This window comes from Euleptes europaea, chromosome 17 (assembly GCF_029931775.1).
Source record: "Euleptes europaea isolate rEulEur1 chromosome 17, rEulEur1.hap1, whole genome shotgun sequence".
In the NCBI taxonomy this organism is placed as follows: Eukaryota; Metazoa; Chordata; class Lepidosauria; order Squamata; family Sphaerodactylidae; genus Euleptes; species Euleptes europaea.
In genome coordinates, this window is record NC_079328.1 from 16,226,296 (window position 1) to 16,254,030 (window position 27,735).

The 27,735-nt window shown below is 43.3% G+C and overlaps 1 protein-coding gene across 2 annotated transcripts in view; it reads left to right on the forward strand.

Moving 5' to 3' along the window:
• Positions 1-27,735, forward strand: part of MTA1 (metastasis associated 1) — a 115,361-nt gene that overhangs the window by 45,396 nt on the left and 42,230 nt on the right. For both annotated transcript variants that reach the window (XM_056862901.1, XM_056862902.1), the window contains exons 9-17: positions 3,018-3,206; positions 5,119-5,193; positions 8,252-8,310; positions 10,999-11,114; positions 12,700-12,851; positions 16,254-16,443; positions 16,718-16,807; positions 22,966-23,118; positions 24,709-24,744. In XM_056862901.1, coding sequence (XP_056718879.1) covers positions 3,018-3,206; positions 5,119-5,193; positions 8,252-8,310; positions 10,999-11,114; positions 12,700-12,851; positions 16,254-16,443; positions 16,718-16,807; positions 22,966-23,118; positions 24,709-24,744 — 1,060 coding nt within the window. The remainder of the gene's footprint in view (positions 1-3,017; positions 3,207-5,118; positions 5,194-8,251; positions 8,311-10,998; positions 11,115-12,699; positions 12,852-16,253; positions 16,444-16,717; positions 16,808-22,965; positions 23,119-24,708; positions 24,745-27,735) is intronic.

The window sequence follows — 27,735 nt, forward strand, 5'->3', positions numbered from 1 at the left end:
CATGTGTGAAAGGGCCCATTATAATTAAGAACATAAGAAAGGCCCTGCTTGATCAGTCCCAGGCCCATCCAGTCCAGCAGTCTGTTCACACAGTGGCCAATCAGGTGCCTCTAGGAAGCCCACAACCAAGATGACTGCAGCAGCACCATCCCTTATAAAAGTGACCTCCTGAATTGTTCCATTAAGTGATAGTCCTCTTTATAGAAATGCTCTTTGCACATTTCTGTGAAATAGTAAAAGAGTGGGATCCTTCCTGACTTCCTGACACAAGCATTCCACAAGGTGGGACCCCCCATAGAAAATATATGTGAACAGGCACCTGGTGATCTTATCCATTTGCAAGGTGGCACCTTCAGAAGGCTTTATTCGTGTGAGCAAAGCTGTTGTGGTGGAGCAGGAGAGGTGATCCTGCAAGCCATTGAAGGCTTTGTAGGTAATCACCAGTACTGTGAATTGAAGCTGATAACTGGTCTTAGATGTCCAGTGAAATGCAGTACTTCTGCTGTGTGTTGGGCAGACAGAGAGCAAATCATCAGAATGATGTATGGTTTAGGAGAAAGGTCCCCAAACTTTTTGAGCCTGCGGACACATTTGGAATTCTGACATGGCATGGTGGGCAAAGCAATAAAATGGCTGCCATAAAATGGCTGCTGCAGGAAGCAGGGCCAGCCACAGCTTAACTTCAGTTACACAGTGCAGATCCTTGGGTTGTGGTGGCAGCTGCAGCTAAAGCAACATTTAAAAAATATCTGCACAGCCAATCAAATCTCCAGTGGCCAATCAGAAGCCTTGCTGGGCAAAAGCACCACCTGGATCCACCCACTTCCTAAAAACACTTGATGGGCACCAGAAAAGGTGTCAGCGGGTGTCATGGCACCCACAAGCACCCTGGTTTAGGAGATGTGAACATCTTGTGATATCAAATTTTAAAACTTAAGTTGACTTGCAGCATTTTACATGGTTGATCGGTGTGTTTTTATATTTGTGTGTGTACATATATACATGGGTGTATGTGTGAGAGTATGTGTATAATTGAGAAGTTGTATATATGAAGTCACTTCACACTGTGGATTTGGAGATGACTTAAACCAATGATACAAACATCCTGCCTTCTCATTTGCTTGCTGGCTAAAATACATTTTTATTCTGGTAATTATGCTTGAGATACTTCAAGGCCTCTGAAGTAGAAATGATTTATGAGTATGAGAAAATGGAAAGTATTTTCCTGTCCCAGTAAAAAATATTGTGAATATACCAGGGATGAGCCCTCTCTGCTTGTGGAAGTTCAGTTTGAAAAGCTTGCAAATGTAAATAAATATATTTTATTAGAATACATAGGCTATTTTTAACCATTGTGAAGTTTATGTTCCATACTGACAAACTTGGGTGTACCCCAGGGGATATTTTAACCTTGCAGGGACAGAAAGGAAGCACATTTGGGAAGAACTAGACACAGATACTAAATGCTGTTACCTATTTACTTGCCTTTTTGAAAGATGCCACATAGTTAACAACTCCTGTGCTGAGCATAAATGAAGATTTGTGTCACCGAGGCTAGTTTAATCATGTCTGTGTTGGTTAACCCCTCAATACAACAACAGCCCTCTGTTAAAACTTATAATATCATGCTACAGTGATGAGCCTGCATAATACAAGGCCATTTTGCAAGAATGCAACATCAAACAGAATGAGTTTGCCAGTCATTGTCTGCACAGAGTGGTCATGGAGATATTTTGGTGGCAATGTTCAACCCTCTCAGCAAGGAGAAAGGCAAAGAAGAATAGAATGTAGAGTGTAACAAGTACAGAAAGAAGAATATCCTATTGTGTAATTAGCCTTTTATAACCTTCTGAAGTATAAACTCCCCTTATCTAGCTTTTGCCACAGACAAATACCCAATCAGTGAGCAGACCCCACCTTATTGGTGTGGGTTGTTGATACCTTCCAGAACATTCTAGAAGGTTCTGCTAGATTTGAGTCTAATAGCACCTTTGAGAGAAACGATATTTCCGGGGTATGACCTTTTGAGAGTCACTTCGTCAGATATAGAAGGTTCTGATGAACCTGGATCTATTCCAGTAATTATCTTATGAGCTTGTTTAGCCCCTTCCTTTATCCTGTTCACATGGTAAGTACCTTATGTTCATGCTGCAAATACATGTTCAACAATACTTGCACTGGCTGGAAACCTCCTTTTGGTTCAGACCCCCAAACCTCCCTAATCACGCCTTGGGAGATGGCAGCCAATTATTGGTGAATTCCTCTTTTGTTCTGATCAACTGGTGTGCCTCAGAATGGTCATATTCTGGATTCATTTACTGATCAGACTGACCCAACCAGACAGGAATTTTCCTATGATCAGCAGGACCTGTTTATAGCAAATGCTAACTGTTTCAGCTGAAAATATGAGAAAAGGTTTTCACAGGCATACAAAGGCCCAATATTTGACAGTGTAAAAGCATCCACTGAAAAGCATTTCCTTCTTTTAAGCCAGGGGTGGGGAATGTCAGGCCCGGGGGCCGTTTAAGGCCCGCGGAATCATTTGGTCTGGCCCTTCGTGGGTCCTGGCAGTTCTCTCAGAAGGATCTAAGACTGGTGATCCACCCCCTCCCATGGACAGGAATAGCCTCTGTTCAAGGCAGATGTGAGTTTGTTTTGCCGAGAAAAGGAACATTTTGCCCCCTTTGCAGAAGAGTCGTTAGCTATAGAGCTGCTAGGACTGCCCAAGAAACTTTTTTAAGTTGATAATTTTGTATGGCCTGCAAATGATGTTATAAATATCCAAATGGCCCTTGGTGGAAAAAAGGTTCCCCACCCCTGTTTTAAGCTATCACATTGGGCCTTCACATTCCTATAAAATACATTTATTTTAAGGTAAGATATATTCTGGAATGTAACCTTATGTATAGCCCACCTAAGTTCCATCATAGCCATTTGATTTTTAAATGTTTCTCTGCATTGCAACTTTTTTTTTTACACTTAACTATATTTGATTGGTTGTTTTTTAAAAAATTTAGTTCCACGCCATGGACACTTTGCACAAAAATGTCTACGACATATCCAAGGCGATCTCTGCACTTGTGCCACAGGGTGGGCCTGTCTTGTGCAGGGATGAGATGGAGGAGTGGTCGGCATCTGAGGCAAATCTCTTTGAAGAAGCCCTTGAAAAATATGGGAAAGACTTTACTGATATTCAGCAAGATTTTGTAAGTAGGCACATCCAGTAAGTCATGGGCAGTATTCTACACGTGATTAGATTATTGCAAATTGGAATTTGATTGTTTCTCTATAGCATATTTTGTTGACTGTGAGGAAAATATTTCACCTTTCGAGTAGCCTAAGCAAGTCCCTTGTTCAACATCATGGTACCTGTGCAGTCTTATGTGAATTCTGCACATGCGCAAGCCAACTGTGGAGAGTTTTTTTAAGCTCCAAGAAGCTTTGCCTGGTCCTTACCAACACCAAGTGTGGGCCTTTTTGGAACTAAAAAAAGGAGGAAGGAGCGCCCCTCCCTCAGTTCTCTGTCTCAAGGACTGGCAAACTACTTGAGGCTTGTTGGTAAGAACCTGTAAGCCAAGTCTCCTCTTGGCTTGGAACTAGCCACCTTGTCACTATTCTCCCCTTGCTGGGGAGATTTACTTTGAAACACCTTTGCCTACTCTGCTTAGGCAACAAGCACAGTGTCTCAAAAGTGCTCCATCTGCAAGCAGGTCACTCCTAAGGCAAGGCACCAACCGGTCTTCCCACAAAGACACCCTGTGAAAGAAAGCCCTTTCTTCCGTTCTGCTTCCGTTAATTGACTGAGTCCAGCCCCTAATAGGGTTGCCAACCTCCATGTAGTTAAACCCAAATAACTGCTGTTATTTGGGTTTAACGTTCTAGTGCAGCAGGCTAATTTGTTTTGTGAAGCTATAAATCTCCAGGTAGTAGCTGGAGATCTTCTGCTATTACAACTGATCTCCAGTTCACCTGGAGAAAATGGCCACTTTGGCAATTAGACTCTATGGCATTGAAGTCCCTCCCCAAACCCTTCTCAGGCTCCGCCCCAAAAACCTCCTGCCAGTGGCAAAGAGGGACCTGGTAATCAAACTCCAGAGACGAGTGTGTGCCTCTTCCTTTCCAACCACTCTGAGGCCCATTCTGTCAACACTGGGTCCATCGTCAAACCCTGTCAAAACTTCAACATCGACTCACGGTGCATCAAACTGCAGCTCCTCTGAATAGCCCATTAAAAAAACATGACACAAACAAATCATCCCCCAGTGCTGCAACATTCAGAGTCAATGGACTTTGAACTGTACCCTGACCATTACCAACAATACAACTGGCTGTGCCTGTAGGAAAATCATGAGGATGGCCATGACAAAGGATCCATACACACGTTGTTGCTTGGATCCAACTGAACCTCCCTATAACCCCAACACCCTCCACTGGCATCAATGTGTTGCATTCCCTATTTGGCACTGGATCCAGAGGATGGTACACAGCCCTGCTTTGATCCCCACAATGATTATAAACAGTCCTATTATACTGACCAGATTATAATTGTACATGTGAGCCATCCCCAGAGGACACAATGGCTAAACCTACGTCTTATTCCCCAACAAGAACGTTCGCCTCTATGGCAAGCAACTGATCGGAATGGCCAGATCACTAGAAACAGAGATTGCTTGTGCACCCCCTCACCACAGTCACACATCCCTCCCTCCTGTTCCGCTGTGAGCTCTTTTTGTTAAAATGTTGCCCACCATATGCTTCTACAGTGGTGGCATAGAGAAACTAAAGGAGGGGTGCTCTTACCTCCTTCATTTAATGGCAAGATGGTGGCAAGTTGGCGTGCGGGAGGGGGAAGGAGTGCACTAAGCTTCTTGGAGCTTGAAAGAAACTCTCTATGGTTGGCCTGCACATGTGCAGAACCCATGCGTGACTGCACAGGTGACCATCTGATCAACAACAGTTACAGGTAAAACGCAACCGTGTTTTTGTTCATTTCGTGCCCAACTTTGCCCAGGTCTAGTTTGTACTCAGAAACTTTCCAATCCTAACCACGATTATACATTCAGTTCTTCTGGTCTCTTCTTGGTGGATCTTTGTGACACCTCTTTTTATTGTTCTAAGCTTCCATGGAAGTCCTTAACCAGCATAATTGAGTATTACTATATGTGGAAAACAACAGACCGCTATGTTCAACAGGTAAGAGCTGTACAGTTTAATTCTAAGGAATGGTCATTGTACTGAATTCCTATTGGGGTAACTTAGGTGGTGGGACATTTAATGCTGTATATTCAGAGCCACTGTCTCTCTGGATCATCTGCAACTCGTGCTCCCTTTCTTGCAGACATCCATGATTGACAGACAGAAAGGGGGGAATTTCAGGATTGAGGCTGAATGGTAGTGGGTACCTCTTCGGCTCACATCTGGAAAAAGCATAGCTGGGACCACGGTGGTTTCCACACAGGGATGGGCTTGTGTGGTTTCCCATTGCTGATTAAGATGCCATGGTAAAGGGGCATCCACATGGCAGGTTTCCCCACCAAGGACAGGGACTGGAGACTTTTTTTTTAATAACTCTTTATTTTGAGTTTAGTTTATAATGACAACAACAACAAAAATAAAAATGCAACAGCAGTATGTTAAGCCTCCTTGTACATTTAAGATATGTTTCAATACTTGGTTCCAAAATATGTTCCAATGTTATACGTCATTCCAATATTATACATCAGTGCTTTTTATAGAAATCATACCACTTAGCAGGACTTAATAAATGCAAATCATACGATAGTTTCGTGGACATCGTTTACTTCGTGTTGTCCCCTTCTCTACATATTCTAGAAAAGGCAGCCATCTATTTAAAAGTTTGTAGAGTAAGATAAGTTATTTGTTACTTTGAGTTGTGAAGATATCTTATCTGAAATTAAAAGGTTCCACACCTTCTCATACCACTGCCCAATAGAAGGCATCTTTGCATTTTTCCAGTACAAGGCAATCTTTGCTGCCAGTAGCAGTAGAGATTTTTCTTTTAAATGAAAGCTGGGAATTAAGTGAACCTGTTACAGATATTTTGTCAATGTTATATTGATATGTCTTCTTGTACAGATTTGTTTAAAGCCCCTGGTGACAGTGTCAGGGGAACTGGCTGCCACTTGGTCGTAAAATCTGAATTTTCCCATTCACACTGCAGCCACCCAGGCTTTCCTGCAATCGTTCCCAAACTTGGGAGCAAAGCAGGTTTGTGAATGATTGGCAAAAAGCCAGGGAAACCCTGAAGGTGCACAAATGCACCATGTATCTGTGGTGAGCTTCCCGACAGCGTTGAAGCCTGCGCAGATAACTCTTATGAAAATGGCCTATGTTACAGGCCAACTCATTCTTTGCCAAAATGTAAAGCTATTATGTACACGATGGTTTAAATCATCTCTTATATCCTTCTTTCTGTCATTGAGACATTACAGTGGTGTTTGATGCTTTATTTATTTCTTTATTTCCTTTATAGTTTGCCCTTCTCACTACGAATCAATGTGGATTATAAAATTTAAAAAACAGCAATACAGTAAATACAATAAAAACTATCTAGAACAGGGGTGTCTAACATCTGGCCTGGGGGCCAGATCTGGTCCCTTGAGAGCTCTCATCTGGCCCATGAGGCAGCCCCTCCTCCCACTCTTGATCTGGGCTGGTGAGCCCGCTGTGACACGTTCTAGCTGTATCTGAAGAAGTAAGCTGTGGCTCACAGAAGCTCATACCCTGCCAGAAATTTTGTTAGTCTTTAAGGTGCTACTGGACACTTACTCTTTTCTACTCTAAGTCAGTAAGGGTGAGCTGAACTCCCATCAAATGTGGGAAGCCCAATACCTTCCAAGCAGTCCTTATATCCCTCAAACATTAGATCTAAAATTACGCTGCTCAAGATCAGTGGATCAAGGAGCTTCTAAGGGATAAAGGAAAGGAATACCTTCCAAGACCTCAGCGTTATCAGTTGGCATTACCTCTGTCTTCAATTTCAGCTTGGCTCAGGATACCTACAGTAGTGTCAGATGGTCTAGGCAGTATTTGCTTTCTGGTTAATCAAATTTCTGTAACCTTTTGTGTCTTCTTAACCTTCTATTATGGCGTCCTCCACCTATACAGGAAAATGGAACAGTGCAAAATACTTAGAGAAATTTCACTCTTTGAAAAAACAAGTTGCTTTCTTTGAAATTCCTGCAGCAGTTTCCCGTTCCAGCTCATTTCCCAGTTCATTTTAGGGGAAATGCAGAAGCAGCTTTAGCTGTAAATGTGGATACTGCATAGTACAAGAGGGAGACCTGCAAGACTCACAGGAGAGGGGAATCCCCCCCTTCTGGTCCCCATTTCCTACTCTTTTGCTCCATTATCTTTTCCTCTTGTCTCCACTTCCCCCCATACAGTATGACATTGTTTGGGTAACCGAACTCCTATACATTGCTGCGATAGAATCATAGAGTTGGAAGGGACCGCCAGGGTCATCTAGTCCAACCCCCTGCACAATGCAGGAAACTCACAACTACCTCCCCCACACACCCCCAGTGACCCCTAGAAGATGGCCAAGATGCCCTCCCTCCCATGAACTGCGCAAGGTCATAGAATCAGCATTGCTGACAGATGGCCATCTAGCCTCTGCTTAAAAACCTCCAGGAAAGGAGACCTCACCACCTCCCGAGGAAGCCTGTTCCACTGAGGAACCGCTCTTAACTGTTAAGTGCAAGGTGTTGTGATCTTGCGCAACACCTTGCACTTTCCTTCCTATATATTGTAGGGCCTAGAAACTGGTTGCATGAGCTTGAACGAGTGGAAACTCAAGTGGAGTTACAATAAGGTTGACTTAATGCAAGCGGTTATTGTGATATTTTTTTGCATTTTTGCTTGCACAAGAGCTCTAGGACAAGCAGAAATTTTGCACAGGCTCCTACCTGTTTATAATTAAGGTTTCTAAGCTGTCTTTAGTAGGGCTTCATATATTATTACATTCCTATTGTTTTCATCCGTATTTCTGAATGTATGGATTAATTGCATTCATGTCCTGCTTAATACTTGCAGCCTTACTTGTACACAAACAACTGTTTAAATCCGTCATGCTAATATAAAGGGATGAACAGCAGCCCCAGGTTCTAAGATGTGAACGGACTCCTTTTTTGCTAAAATAGCTCTTGGTGGTTCCTGCTGAGAGAGAGCTGCTTTTAACATTGTTATAGATGATGTTCTTACCTGTTCTGTTTTTGTATTTTGTTTTAAGAAACGTTTGAAAGCTGCTGAAGCAGAAAGCAAGCTAAAGCAAGTATATATTCCTAACTAGTAAGTACTTTTACAATCAATTTTATCTATTTAGTTTAGCTGAGTGAAAACATAATAGTCTTCTTTGACTGTAATAGGAACATACTGAAGTATTTAATAGTAAAATGTAGATTAAAGCGTAGCACATGAACAACAGTAACATACTACTTATATACTAATAATAGGGGAAGGTGACCTTTATTTTAGCAGGTATCTGCTTATTATCTACATCTAAAGTAGTTTAGAGTCTCCAAGCTATAGGTGTGAAGGCCTGGAAGAAAACCAGGAAAATTGAGGAGAAACTCCCCCACCCACAGTCTTTTCCCTTCATTATTCCAGCGTCTTACACTGCAATCCTAACCCCATTGTTTTATGAGTGTGCAACTATTTAAGACTGCACTGTTAGCCACCTTAAGTGGCAGTATATGGATGTTCTAAATGGTGTGGGAAAGTGCCATCAAATCACAGCTGACTTATGGCCACTCCATAGGGCAGTGATGGCGAACCTTTTAGAGACCAAGTGCCCAAACTGCAACCCAAAACCCACTTATTTATCGTGAAGTGCCAACACGGCAATTTAACCTGAATACTGAGGTTTTAGTTTAGAAAAAACAATTCATACATTAACATCTTTTGTCTTAAAAGAAAAACACAATAACAGAGTTTCACAGGTTAATTACATGCTGGGTAAGTGGGTGTTCCTCTTTTAGTAGGGGATTTCACTGAAAGGTGGGAGGCGCAGCAAAGCCCGCGCTGTGGCCCGAGCGCTCTGCTCCCCTCCAGCTATGCTACGCTGTGAGCTATTCTCCCCTCCAACCTAGCTCCTCTCCAACCACACCATGGGGAATCACCTTCGCCACAGACTCAACAGGCTGCCGTCCGCGCAGCACCCTCACGCCGCATGTGAGCTGCCCTGCCGCATGTGACAGGGGAGGGAGGAAGCGCTCCCATTGGGCTGCTGGGCAGAGGGGCGGGTGATGTGAGAAATGCCCTCAGGCGTGCGTGGAGAGGGGAAGGGGAGCAGCCCAGCCCCACTTCCCTCTGGCTTTCTAGTAACGAACTCAGGCGAACTCTGTGCTGGGGAGACGGCGCTCGTGCCCACAGAGAGGGCTCTGAGTGCCCCCTCTGGCACGTGTGCCATAGGTTCACCACCATTGCCATAGGGTTTTCAAGGCGAGAGACGTCCAGAGGTGGTTTGCCACTGCCTGCCTCTGCATCACGACCCTGGTATTCCTTGGAGGTCTCCCTTCCAAATACTAACCAGGGCCAACCCTGCTTAGCTTCTGAGATCTGATGAGATTGAGCTAGCCTGATCTACCTAGGTCAGGGGAATGTTCTAAATAAATACAAGAAAAATTGGAAACTTTGGGAATATTTCTCTTAGAATGATAAGTGAAATACTTTTAAGGCAAAAGTTCAAAAGATTGTTTTAAATATCCTTCCTTCAAAATTCTAATAATTGTTCAATAATTGTGTAAGAAAATCTACAGTGTTAGGTAAACAGTTTTTGTAAATGATCAACATGCAGCTGTTAGAGATTTATGTTTGCAAGTAGGTATGCTAAATCAAGATGCAAGGTAATGTCTGAAATAGGAGAGAATTTTAATTCAGACTATGCACACTTTCCATTCTCTGAAGTCCCTGGAGGTAGAAATGAACATTCAGAACTGGAGTAACATTGGTCTTGATCTTAACATGATTCTCTGTGGTCCTGCTGCTGTCAAAACGTCAGTACATCACCCTTCCCAAGGTGCTTGGCCTGCTGTCGCATCATCAAGGCAGGATCCTACACCTGGACCTGGTGGCCTGGAGGATTGAGCTGACCACTCTCTGAGAGAGGTTCTGATCAGTGAAGCCTTCAGCTAAATGCTCCTGTGAACATAAGGGCTTTGCTTCCCAACATGGATGAGTTCCATCTACATGTCTCCATCTTTAGTCTCTGGGAATGACACACTCAGGTCCCAGGCTCCCTCTAGCTGCATCCTCCTTGACCTCTCCTGCAAGGAGACTCACTGTTTTCACAACTCTTTGTGCTGGAAGTGTAAGGCCAATCAAGCTGATGTGTCAGGGCAAACTAACGGATAACCAGATGCGTGGCAAGATTTATCTCAGTCCTTATATACTTCAAACATTAGATTTAAAACTAAGCTGCTCAAGATCAATGGATCAAGGAGCTTCTAAGAGATAAAGGAAATAAAGGAAAGGATAACCAGAGGCAATATTGTTAGATGGTGGCGAGCCTCTACCAACTGTCTGGCAGCTGCATGTTGGACAAGCTGCATTTCCTAAACACTTTTCAAAGGCATAGTTGTCCAATCTGGGCATCGCTAGGGCATGAGTATTCATACCCATATCCTTTCTATCTTTTTTTAAAAAGTGCAGCTGGTGTGCAGTCAAAACTAGTGAGAACTGTTCTTAGCCAGCACAGGTCATCCACGGGTGTGATTCAGGCAGTCTCTATTCCAAAACCAGATCTGAAACAGGTCGATAATCACTATCTTCCAAGAACGGTGTATGTATTGTGTGTATGGTGTAATAATAAATATGGGTTTTTTTTTCTGGTTAGGGAAATTTTTGTTTTTGTTTTAGCATCAATAGAACTAGGAGCCGTTCAAGTTTTATTTATCATGTTGGAAGGCTTGCCGTAATGTTGTACGTCATAGTAAGCTAATTATTATTTTTTCTTTTTGTGTGTGTGTGTGTGTGAAGTAACAAGCCAAACCCCAACAAGATCAATGTAAATAATGTGAAGCCTGGAATGGTAAATGGTACAGGAGCTCAGGCACAGAACATGGGAGCGGGACGAGCTTGTGAAAGCTGCTATAGTAAGTGACTTGTGAATGGAACTTCTTTGTGCAAAAGCAGGAAAAAGGCTTGATGTTATTTGGGAGATGCAAGTCCACTTGTTTGCGCCCTTCTTAAGAATAGCTATACATTTTGATGCTGTGATGGTGGCTGGACTTCTACTCCACATGTCCTGTAGGAGCTAGGGTTGCCAACCTCCAGGTGGTGGCTGGAGATCTCTTGGGATTATAGCTGATCTCCAAGCGATAGGATCAGTTTACCTGGAGAAAATGGCCACTTTGGAAGGTGGCCGCTATGGCATTATGCCCCACTGAAATCCCTCCCCTCCCCAAACCCTGCCTTCCTCAGGCTCCATCCCCAATGTCTCCAGGTATTTCCCAACCTGGAGCTGGCAACCCTAGTAGGAGCCCTGCCTGACTTGGAAATAATATTATCTGGATGCACCACTGCAGGATGGGAGCAAAGCCCGGAAGATGCAACATCTAGAGTCCCAAAGGCAACGCTGGCACTGTATACAAGGAGAGCTGGAGAGGGGCTGTGCTAGAACAAACAGAAAAGCCCTACCCAGATGTCCTTAGGAAAAGGGAATATAGAAAGGCTGTTCATCCTACTGTAGAATCCCAACCGAGGCAAGCCTGGCGCGTATGAATCCCTATGCAAGTATACTGAAGAGCCCTTACTTTGTTACAATTTAGATGGGTGGGCTACTTCAGTCATGAGAATGAGGACAAGGCACTCATTTTGATGTGATTTCCTCCTTTCTAATGTAAATATTTTAGAGGTATTGCTCAGCCTCCCCCCTGGGAGGGTTTTGATGGAGGTGAATCCCTGGCCACAAATGGATGCATCATTTAAATTACACCTAGTGAAGACAAGAAATCGGGGAAGAAGTTTAAGACAATTCAAACATGTACAAACCCATTAAAACGTCTGAAAATGCCCCCCCCATTCTTATAGCTATTTGCCTTTATTTCTTGCACCATCCTTTAGCCTTTCTTCCCCACTCATCCTTTTTTTGAGGAGCTGCAGCTATCGTTTTCTATCCAGGTTTTCTCCTGCCATGAATGGAATGAATTCCCAATTACCATCATAGCATTTCCCAGGCTATCTTCTCTTGGGATGGTGGAAAAGGGAAAAGTATCTGTACACATACAATGACTAGCACATGTGTAGGCAGCTGGTCTGCTTTAAAACCTTTAAAGCATTTTCAGAGTTATTTAGAGGCATAACTCGCTTCACTGCACTTTGCAGACATTGCGTTTCGAGCAAGTCTGTCGGTGCCACTTTCCCAATAGCATGTGCCCACTTCGTGTCTCTGTGTCACATTTTGGTAGACTTGGAGAAAAAGTTCCCATTGTCATAATGCACAAATGCATGACATTTTCTAATTATTCTATTTAAGCGAAGTCAAGTTTGTTTCTGAAAATGACAAACTTTTGTTCTGATACAGATATGTATCTTCTGTAAATGCTTGCGTTTAAATGTTGTTTACTCAGGCAAGTGGATTGATTCTTTCTGTGATGGTGAAAAATCTCAGTAGAGAGGGAATCTTGAGGGGGAAAAGCACATTGAATAAGTATATATTTCTACCTTTACTCTTCATAGCGGCACAGTCTTACCAGTGGTATTCTTGGGGTCCCCCTAACATGCAGTGTCGTCTTTGCGCATCTTGCTGGACATACTGGAAGAAATATGGTGGCTTGAAAATGCCAACACGGCTTGATGGGGAGCGGCCAGGACCAAACCGCAACAATATGGTATGTAGGCTCCCAGGATTCAGTGAGTTCCATCGACCAAAAAAGCCATATTTACATCCATCCCTAAGGCTTGCACCTCCCTAAGGCTTGCACCTCAGGGAGGCTCAAAGCTTACTATTCCTCTGGCAGTGGCTGTTTCAAGGTAGAAACCTGCACATGACGGGGGCTTGCAGCTTATTTTTTCCTTCATTGGCAGCTGTTTCAAGGTGGAAAGCACTTTCTAAATCATGGCCCTCCAGGTGAGGGCCTTGGCCATTTTCCTAAAACACTGCCAACTGCAGTTTTTTCCATCTATACCAGTGGTTCCCAACCTTTTTTTGACCAGGGACCATTAGGACTTTTTTGTTCGGTGCAGGGACCCCAAGGTTCAAAATAAAAATTCCGAGAATTAGAAAATAAACTTTAATCATAACTGTTAAACATTAAACTTAGAATAATATTTGAATATATATTTTATAATAGAGAACTTTTCACTGTAAATCAATGTGATTTTTGAGCTTGCATCCTTTTTACAAGCTGGGCAATTCTGGGGCTAATACTGTTGCTCAGAGCTACACTTGCTTCCAATCGATTTCTGGTCTTGTTCTTAATTATAAGCAAAGCAGAAAACCCTTGTTCGCATGTATAAGTTGTGGAGAAGAGCATAAGATATCGCAAGGCGAATCCCCGAACTGTAGGATATGAAATTACTTTTTTACACCAGAACTCTTCAAGAGAAACTGATTCAAACGCATCCTTACAGTGCCTATCATTTTGGAATTCAATGAGCTCTTCCTGGATTTCTTCTGCAACCTCTTCAACAGCAATACCAAAAGGATTGCGAATCAGCTTTTGGGTATCTTTTGATTCTGTCTGGTTATATTCCGGGAAGTAACGGTGGAATTCATCGACCAGCATTTGCAGATGACTTCTGATGTTGTCTTGTATATTTGCGGTGATCATGTCATCTTTACTATCATCGACCAGTGCTTTTAATGTCACAAACGCAGAATTATTGTTTTCGCCTACCCATAATTGAAGTTTGCAAATAAAGGCACGCAGTTTGTCTTCAAACATAAAAATGTTTCCCACACCTGCTAAATTTATGTTTCCAGAACCTTGCAACTGTAAGTTTAGTTTATTCAAATGTGAGAAAATATCTACAAGATAAGCCAAATGCATCTGACTTTTCGAATCAGAAAACAGCTCTAGTAAATCTTTAATTTTCTTCTCGGCTAGAAACAGCTCAACCTCTTTTCTTAGTTCAAATAACATTCCCAGCATATTGCCTTTCAATAGCCAACGAACTTCGGTGTGGAAGAGTCTCATGATCGGAGTCCATTTCAGTGCCCAGTTTTTTAAAAAGGCATGTATTTAAGGCGCTGCTTTTAATAACATTGACCACTTTTAGGGCCATTTCCATAGTATTAACAAGGCTTTTAGGAAGAGTCTTGGAAGCTAACGCCTGACGATGTATGGTACAATGAGTTGTTATTGCTGAAGGATTCTTCTGTTTTATTAATGTTGCTAGACCGGAGTGTGATCCTAACATGGCTGGAGCGCCATCCGTACAGAAGCCGGCGAGCTTTTCCCACATAATGCTATGTTTCTCAAAATACTCTGCTATTATATTCATGACATCGATACCTTTTGACGTCGTTTCCAGTTTCCGCGAAATCAATAATTCCTCTTTAATAGTGTTGTCGTCGTCTAGAAAGCGGACAAATACGAGCAACTGACTGTAATTAGAAACGTCTGTCGATTCATCACACTGCAAAGCGAAACATGGCGAATTTTTTATTTTCGAAACAAGCTGCTCCTCGATGTCATTTGAAATAATTTCAATTCGAGCTTTTACCGTGTTGTTCGATAGAGGTATTTCTTGTATTTTCTTTTTGGCTTCCGTCCCTAAAACCTCTTTGACAGCTATCATCAAACAAGGTTTGACGAATGTTTCTCCTATTGTGTGTGGTTGTGTGAGGCTCGCTTGCACCCTCCCCCGGCCTCCCCGCCCCCGCATGTTCCTTACTTGTTGCGCGCCGCTCCCGCGAGTCACCACCGCACGCCGCCGCGCTCTGCGCTCACGAGCCGCCGCCATGCCGTACGCATAAATATTGTCCTGCAAAAAGTATCAAAGGTAGTGCTAATCATTGTCCTGTAAGTATCAAGATAATGTGCTAATGAGGGTGTGGTATGTTAATATGGAACCATTGTATCCTGAAGTGATCTGTTAACATGTGAAATCCAAAGCTAATCCGCATGGCTATTGTGGACTGTAGTCTTTGTTAGTCTGGAGGTTTTCAGGACAGGAAGCCAAGCCTTATTCATTCTTAAACTCTCTTCTTTTTTGTTAAAGTTGTGCTGATGTTTATGAATTTCAATGGCTTCTCTGTGCAATCTGACAAAATAGTTGGTAGAATTGTCCAGTCTTTCAGTGTCTTGGAATAAGACCCTGTATCCTGTTTGTGTCAGTCCATGTTCAGCCACTGCTGATTGCTCAGGTTGGCCAAGTCTGCAGTATCTTTCATGTTCTTTTATCCTTGTTTGTATGCTTCGTTGTGTGGTCCCAATGTAAACTTGTCCACAACTGCAAGGTATACGATATACTCCTGCAGAGGTGAGGGGTGAGGGGGTCTCTTTTGTCTTTTTTGTCTTTTTTGTCTTTTGCTGATTGTAGCATCTGACTATATATTACTCTTCCTACACACTTGACACTGAGAGACACTGTCCTTCAGTGTTACTCCTCTAAAGGTGCCTGCCACAGCTGCTGGCGAAACGTCAGGAAAGAAAATACCAAGACCACGGTCTCACAGCCCAGATAACCTACAAGAACCAGTATCTTAAATATTTTTAATTTAAGTCATCTAACAAGGTCTAATCATCTTAAAACCTTAAAAATCCCTTTTTGTCTTCGTTAATGGAGAATTTGATTTAGTTTTAATATTTTACATGAGAATTGTTGGTGCATTGAATAACAAACTTTGCAACAATCCAAAAAGAACAGAAGATTGTATTTTATCATTCAATTTATCATTTTGTTACATTGCAAACCATGCCCATTCTTTATAAATTTATTACCAACAGATTCTGGTTTTCTATAATAGCTTCGAGAGTAGAGAAAAGTTCCATACATACTTATTGTAGTGCTTTAAGGGTGGAGGGTTTGTTTTCTTCCAATGTGCAGCAATGGAAATACGGCCACAAATAATCATGCTCAGTACTCATTTGAAATTGTTGTCTATAACAACGCATTTAAAGGCTTTCTTATAATCTGTGACTTTTCCATTGAGCAGCAGTGGTTTTTCTCATTGCTCAGAGACAATAAGTATGTGATGAACTGTTAAATTCTGGAGTTTGAGCGCTGTCGTGTCCTTACAGGAATGTCCTACTGACCAAGCACTGTCACAAATTTGCCTTCCTTAGAGCCCTCACGGTGCACCGTTACGGAATGGCGGGAGTCCAAAGTTTGCCATGAAAACACGGCAGGCTTTTTATCTACACACAACAAAGATGACCAGGCTTGCCAGGCGACTATGTAGGGACATCTTGCGTCCTTGGCATGCGGCACGGCTTCCTTACATGCCTATCAATAGTGCAGCCATCAAAGCAGAATGTGAGTCTTTACTGAGCTACTTTGCGCTGTTATCAATTTCAAGCATGCTACTTGTAAGACGGGATGTTCTGAACAGATATTCTGATTAATGCCTAAAAATATACATAAAATGATCAGAATTATTGTTCAATATTACGATTTTGTGCATTCCATCATGCAATTTGTTTAACCTCGAAACACCCCTAAGAGGGTGGCTCTAGCAGTGTTTTTTCTCTCTGTTAATATGTAAACGAAATATTCTCTGTTACAGTATTATGTATTCCAATATTCTCAGGCACAGCCCGTTTACCAGAAGCCTCCGAAAATCCGTTGTTGTTAAAGCAAGTTGTTAGAAAACCTTTAGAAGCAGTACTTCGGTATCTAGGTAAATACAGTTCCGAACCATCTGCATATTTTTTTCTGTGCATAAACTATCTGCAATAATTATACAGGTGTAAATAGCTAAGATGGCTGGGTTTTGTCATGTTCTATTATTATGAAGCCTGAAAATTGCGTTTCTCATAAAATCGACAATTTGATTTATCAGTGTGAAATCTGGAATAGAGAATCTCTTTGTCTGAGCCTGTGAAGATCCTCATTATATTGTCTACTCCATAAGCACAGGCTGGGGCACTCCATATTCCCCTCTTTAGCCATGTGTCTGATTTTGTGATTTTATATGTAAACATTCACATGCAGACATATATGTGTCTACCAATATAGGACTTACTTCTTACATGTACGCTTCGTGTACAATAAATCTTTAGTGAGCAGATCAGTAAGAAATCTATTTCAGTTCACCCTTGTACCCGTTCGTTGCACAAAAGCAGGGGCAAAATAGGGGTGTTGGATGAAAAGCACAGGGATTATTGGGAGCTGTCTGGGATCCAAAGAAATAGGTAACACAAGAAAATCACTGTGGCTCTTTGGGTGATCTGGCTGCTGCTCCTGCTGCACTCACAGCTCTATCTATCATACCTCTGGTGTTTGTACTTGTAAATCTTGTATGATGTTTCTGAAAGTCTTTAAGTGGGATTTGGTCAGCTCTGCAACTCAGGACCCATAAAAGAAACAGAGAAAAGGAAGGAAGGAAGGAAGGAAGGAAGGAAGGAAGGAAGGAAGGAAGGAAGGAAGGAAGGAAGGAAGGAAGGAAGGAAGGAAGGAAGGAAGGAAGGAAGGAAGGAGAAGAGCCGTTTTTTTATATGCTGACTTTCTCTACCACTTAAGGAAGAATCAAACCGGCTTACAATCACCTTCCCCTCCCCTCCCCATAACAGACACCCTGTGAGGTAGGTGGGACTGTTAAGCCCTCCAAGCTGGCATCCATCATCACATCCTGGGGCAGGGAGTTCCACCATTTAACTATGCGTTGTGTGAAAAAATACTTCCTTTTTTCTGTTTTGAATCTCTCGCCCTCCAGCTTTAGCAGATGACCCCGTGTTCTAGTATTATGGGAGAGGGAGAAAAACTTCTCCCTGTCCACTCTCTCCAAACCATGCATAATTTTATAGGCTATCATGTCTCCCCTTAGCCGCCTTCTTTCCAAGCTAAACAGTCCTAAGCATCTTAACCGCTCCCCATAGGACAGTTGCTCTAGTCCCCTAATCATTTTGTTTGCTCTTTTCTGCACCTTCTCAAGCTCTGTAATATCCTTTTTTAGGTGTGGTGACCAGAACTGTACACAGTATTCCAAGTGTGGTCTCACCATAGTTTTGTACAAGGGCAGTATGATATCAGCAGTTTTATTCTCTATTCCTCGTCTAATTATGGCCAGCATGGAATTTGCCTTTTTTACAGCAGCTGCACACTGGGTTGACATCTTCATTGAGCTATCCACTACCACCCCAAGATCCCTTTCTTGGTCTGTCGCTGCCAGCACAGATCCCATCAGTGTATATATGAAGTTGGGATTTTTTGCCCCAATATACATCACTTTACACTTACTCACATTGAATCTCATTTGCCATTTTAATGCCCATTCTTCCAGTATGTAGAGATCCTTCTGGAGCTCTTCACAGTCCGATTTTGTTTTAGCCACCCTAAATAATTTGGTGTCATCTGCAAACATGGCTACTTCACTGTTTAACCCCAACTCCAGGTCATTGATAAACAGGTTAAAAAGCACCGGTCCCAACACAGATCCCTGAGGCACCCCACTGCTCACATCCCGCCATTGTGAGAACTGACCATTGATTCCTACTCTCTGCTTCCTATTTTTCAGCCAGCTTTCAATCCATAAGAGGACTTGTCCTCTTATCCCATGACTATGAAGTTTGCTTAGCAGTCTTTGGTGGGGGACTTTGTCAAAAGCTTTTTGGAAATCCAAATACACAATATCCACAGGCTCATTCCTGTCCACATGCTTACTGACTCTTTCAAAAAACTCTAACAGGTTAGTGAGATAGGACCTACCCTTACAGAAGCCATGTTGGGTTTTGCCCAGCAGACCTTGCCCTTCTATATGCTTGACAATTCTATCTTTAATAATGCTTTCCACCAATTTACTTTGGTAGGCAGTAAGTATTAGCATGACCCTCCCCCTGCCCATTAACAAAGATATGCTGCTCTGAAGTACATTTTGACTACCCATCAAGACTGGAAAATAAAAGGGGGGACAGAATAATTAGAAGATGATGGGAGAGAGAAATGAAGGCAAATTGTGAAAGCAAAACAGGAGAAAATGGTGAAATGAAAGGGGGTGTGAGAGAGAAATGAAGAAGGCAAGATTTGCTGGGCACACCAAGACCTGGTGCTGGATGGAATGAAAAGAAGAGAGAGAGAGAAAGGGAAACTACAGACTGTACCTAGCCATAGTCAGAAACAGCTTGACCTGTACTTTTTCAAAAGGCAAATTCTGGTTATAGCCATGGGTATGTTAATAAGGCACCAGGAACAAGAGGAAGAGTCTGACCAGACAAAAGGGAGAGAGAGCTCAGGGGCAGAGGTGATGAGGGGATTGTATTGTGTAGCTGGAAATAACCCAAAAGGCATTGCTCTAGGCAGCAGCATTGCAGTTACTGCTATAGCAGCCATCCAGTCCTGGCTTGCCTGATGGGTAGGGTGGCCAGGTTCCTCTTCGCCACTGGCAGGAGGTTTTTGGGGTGGAGCCTAGGGAGGGCAGGTTTGGGGAGGGGAGGGACTTCAATACCATAGAGTCCAATTGCCAAAGTGGCCATTTTCTCCAGGTGAACTGATCTTTATCGGCTGGAGATCAGTTGTAATAGCAGGAGATCTCCAACTAGTACCTGGAGGTTGGCAACCCTACTAATAGGCTTTGCAGCACTGCTATAGTAAAGTTTACAGAGAGCTTGCTAAGGCACAGCAAAGAGGAGCAGGAAGTCACGGCTGCTGCTGCTTTCTCTGCCTTACTTGTCATGTGCCCCCAGTTGTTCCAGTATAGAAGTGCACTAAATGCTGAATTTGGCTGGAGGAAACCCCTGGACTATATCAGAACCCTCAGCTCTTGCTGCCCCCCTCCATCCTCTCTTTTTTTGCTGCCTAAAACAGTTTTTTTTAATGGCAATAAAATATCACTAGATCACTTGAGTGTTAAAGCAATAGTATTAGCAGGTTCTCTGAATTCTCCGCTTTCGTTAGATCTAGAGCAACTTCCCCCTTGAGGAGCGGTTAAAACGCTTAGGGCTGTTTCGCTTGGAAAGAAGGCGATTAAGGGGAGACGTGATAGAGGTCTATAAAATTATGCATGGTATGGCGGGAGTGGACAGAGATAAGCTTTTCTCCCTCTCTCATAATACCAGAACGCGGCATCATCTGCTAAAGCTGGAGGGTGAGAGATTCAAAACTGATAAAAGGAAGTATTTCTTTACACAATACATAGTTAAATTGTGGAACTCCTTGCCCCAGGATGTGGTGATGGCTGCCAACTTGGAAGGCTTTAAGAGGGGAGTGGACATGTTCATGGAGGAGAGGGCTGTTCATGGGTACTAGTTAAAATGGATACTAGTCATGATGTGTGTGTGTAAAGTGCCGTCAAGTCAACCCCTTTTTGGGGTTTTCATGGCAAGAGACTAACAGAGGTGGTTTGCCGGTGCCTTCCTCTGCACAGCAACCCTAGCATTCCATGGTGGTCTCCCATCCAAATACTAACCAGGACTGACCCTGCTTAGCTTCTGAGATCTGACGAGATCAGGCTAGCCTGGGCCATCCAGGTCAGGGCACTAGTCATGATGCATATACCTATTCTCTCCAGGATCAGAGGAGCATGCTGAATATATTAGGTGCTCTGGAACAGAGGCAGGATGGTTCTGCTGCAGTCGTCTTGTTTGTGGGCATCCTGGAGGCACCTGGTTGGCCACAGTGTGAACAGACTGCTGGACTTGATGAGCCTTGTTCTGATCTAGCATGGCTTTTCTGATGTTCTTATGTTTTAAAAAAGTAAGTCTCTAGCCTTTTCCCTCATGGAGATATTAGGAAAAAGGCATATCTCCACGAGGGAAAGGGCTAGGGAGTAACTTGCTGAGCAGTGCAAAAGAAGATAACTGGGGAGAGTAGGCGGGAAATTCCAAAAAAGGAAACCCAGTGTGCCCCACTCTTACAGATTATCTTTAAATAGCTACTGTATAATTAAAGATCAAAACCTTAGATGGCACTCAAAAGCTATGTGACCTCAGAAGTTCTTCTTGCTTTGCATTCATACAGGTTCTGACACTTTAGAGGATGAGTCATCACCTGCTTGATCTTCTAAAGCTGCTAACAGCCCTTAGCCTCACAAAGTATAGCTCTGCTTTCTCTAAAGGCTGCCTTTGTTTCTTTAAGGTTTCTGGGCAAAGATCCTGAGATACTGAAATGATGCAATTATTGTACCTAATAAGGAATCCAGATCTGGAAAAGAGATCAGGAAGGGAACCAGTAGAATTAAGCAAAAATACTTTAAGTGTAGATTGAGCATATATTACTTTTGCCCAGCCAGTAAATTCCTTTCCAAAATCAAACGGTGCCTGGCATTTCAAATGATATCAGTGTTCCACCCTATGAAAGGCAATTTCTGCATTGAAGAAGACAACTGCAGAGCTAATGTTCTTTTTCTTAGCTACTTCTATCAGCCTTAAAACTTTACTTTTGTTTTGTGTTACACTGTGGCACATGATAAACCCTGCCTGATCCCTTCGGTCTATTCCCTAAAATAGAACTCAAAATCTTGTAGTCACATGAATACACATGAAGATGCCTTATACTGAATCAAACCATTGGTCCATCAAGGTCAATATTGTCTCCTCAGACTGACAGCAGTTTGCCAGATCTCAGGTGGAGGTGTTTCACATCACCTACTGCCTGGTCCTTTTGACTGGCGATGGCAGGGATTGAACCTGGGACCTTCTGCATGCAAAGCAGAGGCTCTTCAGTTGAGCTACAGCCCCTCCCAAGCTAATTGTAGATGTGGGGTTGGATCCTGTGGAAAATTTCTTTCAGAACTAGAGCTCTTGCTCTAAAATTGCTTTTTGTGCTAAGTCAAATTTATAGTGTCCACATTTGTATTTGTACTTGTGCAAGGTGTTGTGCAACCAATTGTGAGGAAGTACAATATGGGAGAGGGAGGAGATTGTTGCACTAGATTCTCTATGTGTATGTTATTGCATTTGTATGTCATTGTGTATGCAAGCAAACTAGGAGTGGGAGATGTTGTACAAGATCTTTCGCAATGCCTTCTGCAAGTGGAAGTACGCTAAGTAGATAGATTCTTAGTTTGCATATCCAACCCATAATGTATACTCCTATTAAGCTTTCCCCGAAAATATTTAGAAGTTTTACATCTCTGGCTTTTTCGGCCCTGGCCTCTGCCTGATGGAATAGCCTACCTAATGATATCAGGGCCCTGCAGGATCTTCAGGAATTCCGCAGGGCCTGCAAGACGGAGCTATTCCGCCGGGCTTACGGTTGAGGCCAGCAATGGTTCTCATTATAAATACTGGCCTCCCTAATCCTTCCCCCTCCCCTGCTGCGCCACCCCTGCTTATACCATTTTGGGGGTGTTCAGATTCATCTACCTGCTGCAGATGGCTATTTTTTTTATTTTAGCGCCATCGGGAGGGATTATTGTCCTATTTATTAGATTGATCTGGGCTATTTTAAATTGTATTTTAAATGTTTTTTAAATTATATTTTATTATATTTAAATTATATCATTTAAGCTGCTCTGAGCCTGACCTTCGGGTTGGGGAGGGTGGGGTAAAAATGCAACAAATTATTATAATTCCCCCATCATTGTAAAATAGAGATGCTATGATTTAGCCAAAGTGAAGTACTTTGAAGCTCATTGATTTAAACTCCTCCATAAAACTGAGCAACACATCCAGGTGTTTGACTGTGCCCATATTGTTTTAATTAATGCATTATATCTTTGAATGTGTTTAACTTCTGTTGCTGCTTGGTCTTCAGCTGTTCATGGTTCCCCCTGGTCCCCCTTATATGTGATCACACAGTCTTGTGTTTGGACAGTCCCAAGTTTAAGCAAAGAAGTCTGCAGCTATTGCATGTTGGTTGGCTCTAATACATAGCACTTTCTCTTTTTTTCTCTCTCTTCAGAATTTCATCCCTGTCCTCTGAAACCTGATCCTACTAAGAGGTTATCTGGCTCTCTCAGCAGTGTGCCTTGTTCTAAGTTTGCCCCAGTGATTAACAATGGATCTCCGACTATCTTGGGGAAGAGAAGCTACGAGCAGCATAACGGGATGGATGGTAAATATGTTTTGGTATAAATGATTTGTCATTCTGCAGGATAATTCCTTGGTCTACAAGGTATAGGGTTGCCAGGTCCCTCTTCACCACCGACGGGTGTAAATTGTTGGTATGATAGGCTGGGCAACTTGTACTGACGCCCCTCCGAATCCCAGTTAAATTGTCTGTTTATTTTCAGTCATTATGTGGTTTAAGGGTGCTGAAGATAAGAGTTCAGGAAAGCCCTTCTTTGGGCTCTTCATTTGACCCCAGCCTGACTGTTGCATGGCCAGGGAGTTTCTGCCCTCCTCTGGATGTAGATCAGAGCTGTAGGAGCCAATTTCGCTTTTTAGCAGCTCCAAGCGGAAGTTGTCTGATATACCGTATTGTCCGGCGTATAAGACGACTTTTTAACCCAGGAAAATCTTCTCAAAAGTCGGGGGTCGTCTTATACACCGGGGGTTGTCTTATAGGGCGGGTGCTGAAACTTCCGAGTGAGACTGGAGAATCTGCCTGGGGAGCCGCCTCCGCTCTGTCTGTGTCCGCCACAGGAGGGAGGGGAGGCGAGCCCGGCGAGGGCGCTCGCTGCCCGGCTGGGAGTCGGAGCCAGGCGCGCCGGGGCGCACGGAGGGAAGCGCTCGGCCACGCTCCGGCGGCGGCGCAAGGCAGGCAGGCAGGCGGCTGGCTGGCTGGCCGAGGCTGGGGCGGCCGCTCTCCCAGCGTCCTTTTCCCCTCCTGGCTCCTGCCCACCCGCTCCGGCGTTGCGACTGCAGCCGCGCCGCGCTCCAGCCCAGACTGAGGGTGGTTTGGGGCTGAGCGAATGCGGGCGGGCTGCGCGCTCCTCCTCCTCCTCAGCCCCTCTGCCTCCCTCCCCGCCTGCGCGTTGGTGCGTCTGGCTCCGCTCTTGCAGCGCTGCCAAGAATGTGACCAACTCTCCAGGTGGGGCTCTTCCAGGAACAGGCGCCGCCTCCCCCCGGCTCAGCTCTGCTCCCGGCCCTTGTGCAAAAGGCAAGCGAAGGGGGGCGGCAGGGTAGTGCGTGAGGGGCGGGCCTCGGCTGCGGAGGAGTATATCCCAAACTCAATATTTTAACTGGAAAAGTTGGGGGTCGTCTTATACGCCCAGTCGTCTTTTACGCCGGACAATACGGTAGATCGGTTTTAGTATATGTGCTGCCGAAGCGAGCACGATATGGATTGGTTTTAAACTGTATCAGAAGCTGCTAATATGTCTTGGCTGTTGATACCATAAAAGGGCTAGAAATAATCTTAGATTCCTGATTGTCTTAAAACAGTTATCCTGGTGGTGCCTAAAATTTTGATGCCTTTCCCTAGGAATTTTGACAAGTTTTTCCCCAGTGCTGCACCATAGCCTGTTACATCCCTCACTGAGTTACCTGTTATATCTCTCATTGTTCCTTTGGCATTTCTTATTGTGACTTCTCTTGGCTGAAATCAAACCTGTATTTTAAAAAACAAACAAGTGAGCAGAAACCTGCTCAGGTAACCTTTGGCATTTCAGTTTGTTTTAAATTAAATCATGTAAAATTATGCTTCCAGTTCTGATTTGTTGACACTGTTGTTTTTTGTTTTTGATTCACTGTGTTCTGGCAGGCAAGATGAAGAAGCGCCTCTTGATGCCTAGCAAAGGTAAGATTTGGAACAGTACTCAGCTTGTGCTAGAACAGTGTAAATTTCAGTTTATTCTACTAGCTTTTGAAGTTTGCCTGCTTGTGCTTGTTACTACATGTTTTGTGTTGTGTGTGAATATTCTTTATGTATCATCCATGTACATCATCTCCATATATGTAATGAAAAAAATATTTTTATGTGCATGGAAATACAGAACTGTCAGGGTGGTATTTCATGTATAGTTCCAATCTGCTCCATTCAGAGGGTAATGACACTCTAAATTAAAATACAAAGCATACCTTTTGGATCTTAACTATTGAGAAATTTTGAAAGCTTTCTGCAAGACATTTGGTCCTTGGCAAATCTCCAAAGAGAAGAGCTGTACAATAGGAGAAGATCTACAGTAACCATAACTGCTCCCTGCATGCAGTATATGTCATGTATACGCAGTGGTCCATTGAGCATTGCTTTTACAGGTGGGCAATTTTAGACTTGTTTAGGGCTTTACAGGAGAAGAATAGCTACCCGAATTTGGCTGGTAGTCCGTAGCAAGTCAGGGCAGGCATAATGCTGCCTTGAATGTTATTCTGGTGCAAAATGTGGGTATAAATTTTAAAATACAAGGGTCTTGGTGAAGGAGTATGTTATTTGTGATATTAGAACATTATTCAGAGGTCAATTTTATGTCCCTTTTCCGTGGGTATAATACAATAGTAGAGTTTTGTTGTTAACCTGAAACTGAATAGTTTAACAGACTCATGCAACCTGAGAAATAAATAGCTGAGCCATGAAATGGCTGCAACCTGATAGTATAGGAGACTCCGGGAAAGCCGACCTCTATTAGTGGTAGGTATTTCCACTCACTGTAGGCATGGGGTGAGAGAATACATCAGTCAGATCTGGGCTCTATTTCAGCTACCTTCCAACCTAACACAGGGGCAAACAAAATAAGCACCTGATCTTGCACCAGCAGATGCTCTGCTGGCAGAAGAGGTAGGTGAGAGCGATTTTGCCAAGTTCCTCTTCTTGCCCTGAGAACTTGTCTTGACAATTCACTAGCAGCTTCTGAAAATGAGAAGGGGTTTTTCCTTCCCGACAGAGGTGCCAACTGAATATATTACAAAATTACAGTCTTATTATTTTTGCTATCTCTTCTCCTGTTAGCCTTTAATATTGTAATGCAGCAATCCTCAGCATGGCTTCCATGGATATGTTTTCCTGACATCCACTTGCTCCTTGAGACTTTGAGAGAAAATGCAGATGGTTTTGAATGGAACTGAAAGAAATGCGGAGCTTTTTTTCACATTGCTCTTCACCACAGCTTATGGCCGATTGAGTTCATCCCAGGCAGCCATGCCACAAACGTGCCCTCAGCTTAGCCACAGACACGGATTTTCTTAAATTTTTGAGCTTGGAAACCTCTCCCCTATGTCTGTGCAAGGTGCAAACCCTCCAGTTTTTTTGTAAACTGAAACCGAGCAGTGTCTCTTCCCCAAAACAAGTAGCAATTCCCAGCTTCACTGCCTTGGTGGAGGAGGCATTTCAGAATATCCCAGGAGGCACTGCCTTGGTGTCTGTAGGGAGAATCCATTTGGAAGCCATTTCCTCCATTGCTTACCCTGGCAAACATTTTGTGGTGGCAACCAACTACTCTTTCTCAGAATTTCAAAACTGTTGCCCCAGAAGGTCGGACCAGAACCAACAGGTTAAAATTAAATCAAAAGCGTTTCCATCTAAACATTAGGAAGAACTTTCTAACAGTTAGAGCGGTTCCTCAGTGGAACAGGCTTCCTCGGGAGGTGGTGAGCTCTCCTTCCCTGGAGGTTTTTAAGCAGAGGCTAGATGGCCATCTGCCAGCATTGCTGATTCTATGACCTTAGGCAGATCATGAGAGGGAGGGCATCTTGGCCATCTTCTGGGCGTGGAGTAGGGGGTCACTGGGGGTGTGGGGGGAGGTAGTTGTAAATTTCCTGCATTGTGCAGGGGGTTGGACTAGGTGAGCCTGGTGGTCCCTTCCAACTCTATGATTTTATTCTATGATTCTAGGAGGCTGGAGGTCACTGAAGATGCATTGAACTGGTTTGAGTTGTGAACTATAAGTCATGTTCTGTTACCTGCTGTGGGTCAGTCTTGTGGCAGGCTATCACTGGGCACCCATCTGGCCTTGCTGAAATGTTTCTTCATACTGTAAATGTGAAAATGCTGTAAATGCTCCAGTTGAGAATCCCTGTCTGAGGAATTGGAGCAAATGTGATTGTAACACAGTGCTTGGCTGTAGACTCTGGATTATTTTATATTGTTTTGGTCCCTCCGGTTTCAGACCATGCCAACAGCTTGGATAGCTGGACGTTACTCCCGAACACCATGGGCCTCTCACCTATGTATTTGTGGGGCCGCTCCAGAGGACCTAACTCATTACACCTTATTCTGTCCTCTTTATACAGAGCCCAGACTTAAATTCCTCGGAGCGATTCTAAAGGGCTTAAATCTTTCTCCAAATCCAGAGAAGCTGCTCTTTCTCCTATCAGACACCAATCCTGATGTTTCCTACAAAGTGTCACTCTTTGCTTTAGCGGCTAAGAAAATCCGAGCGAAAGATGTTTTTAATCTGGGATCTTAACATTTTTAAATATTAGTTTCTTGTGGGTCAGACTGTTTTAAAGTTATTTTAATGCTATTTTATGATATTTTAATGTTATTTTAATGTTTTGTATGGTGGATTATGATGGCCTTCGGCCACAGACAATAAACTTTATCACTCACTACTACAAGGATATTGTTTTGGTGGTAGCTGGAAGCATGTAGGTACACTTAGCAGTTGGTGGATTTCCAGTATAAGATGGTGGTTCATGTGCCCTTAGCATAATTTCACAGTGGTGTTCAGAAAATGTACTTGTTTTGAAGACTGGTCTATGCTCAGGTTGATGGTGAGGTAAAAATGGTTGAAATCCTGGTGGAATCTCTTGAGAGCTTGTTCCATGTGTTCAAATGACGAAAACATCAAAGAAT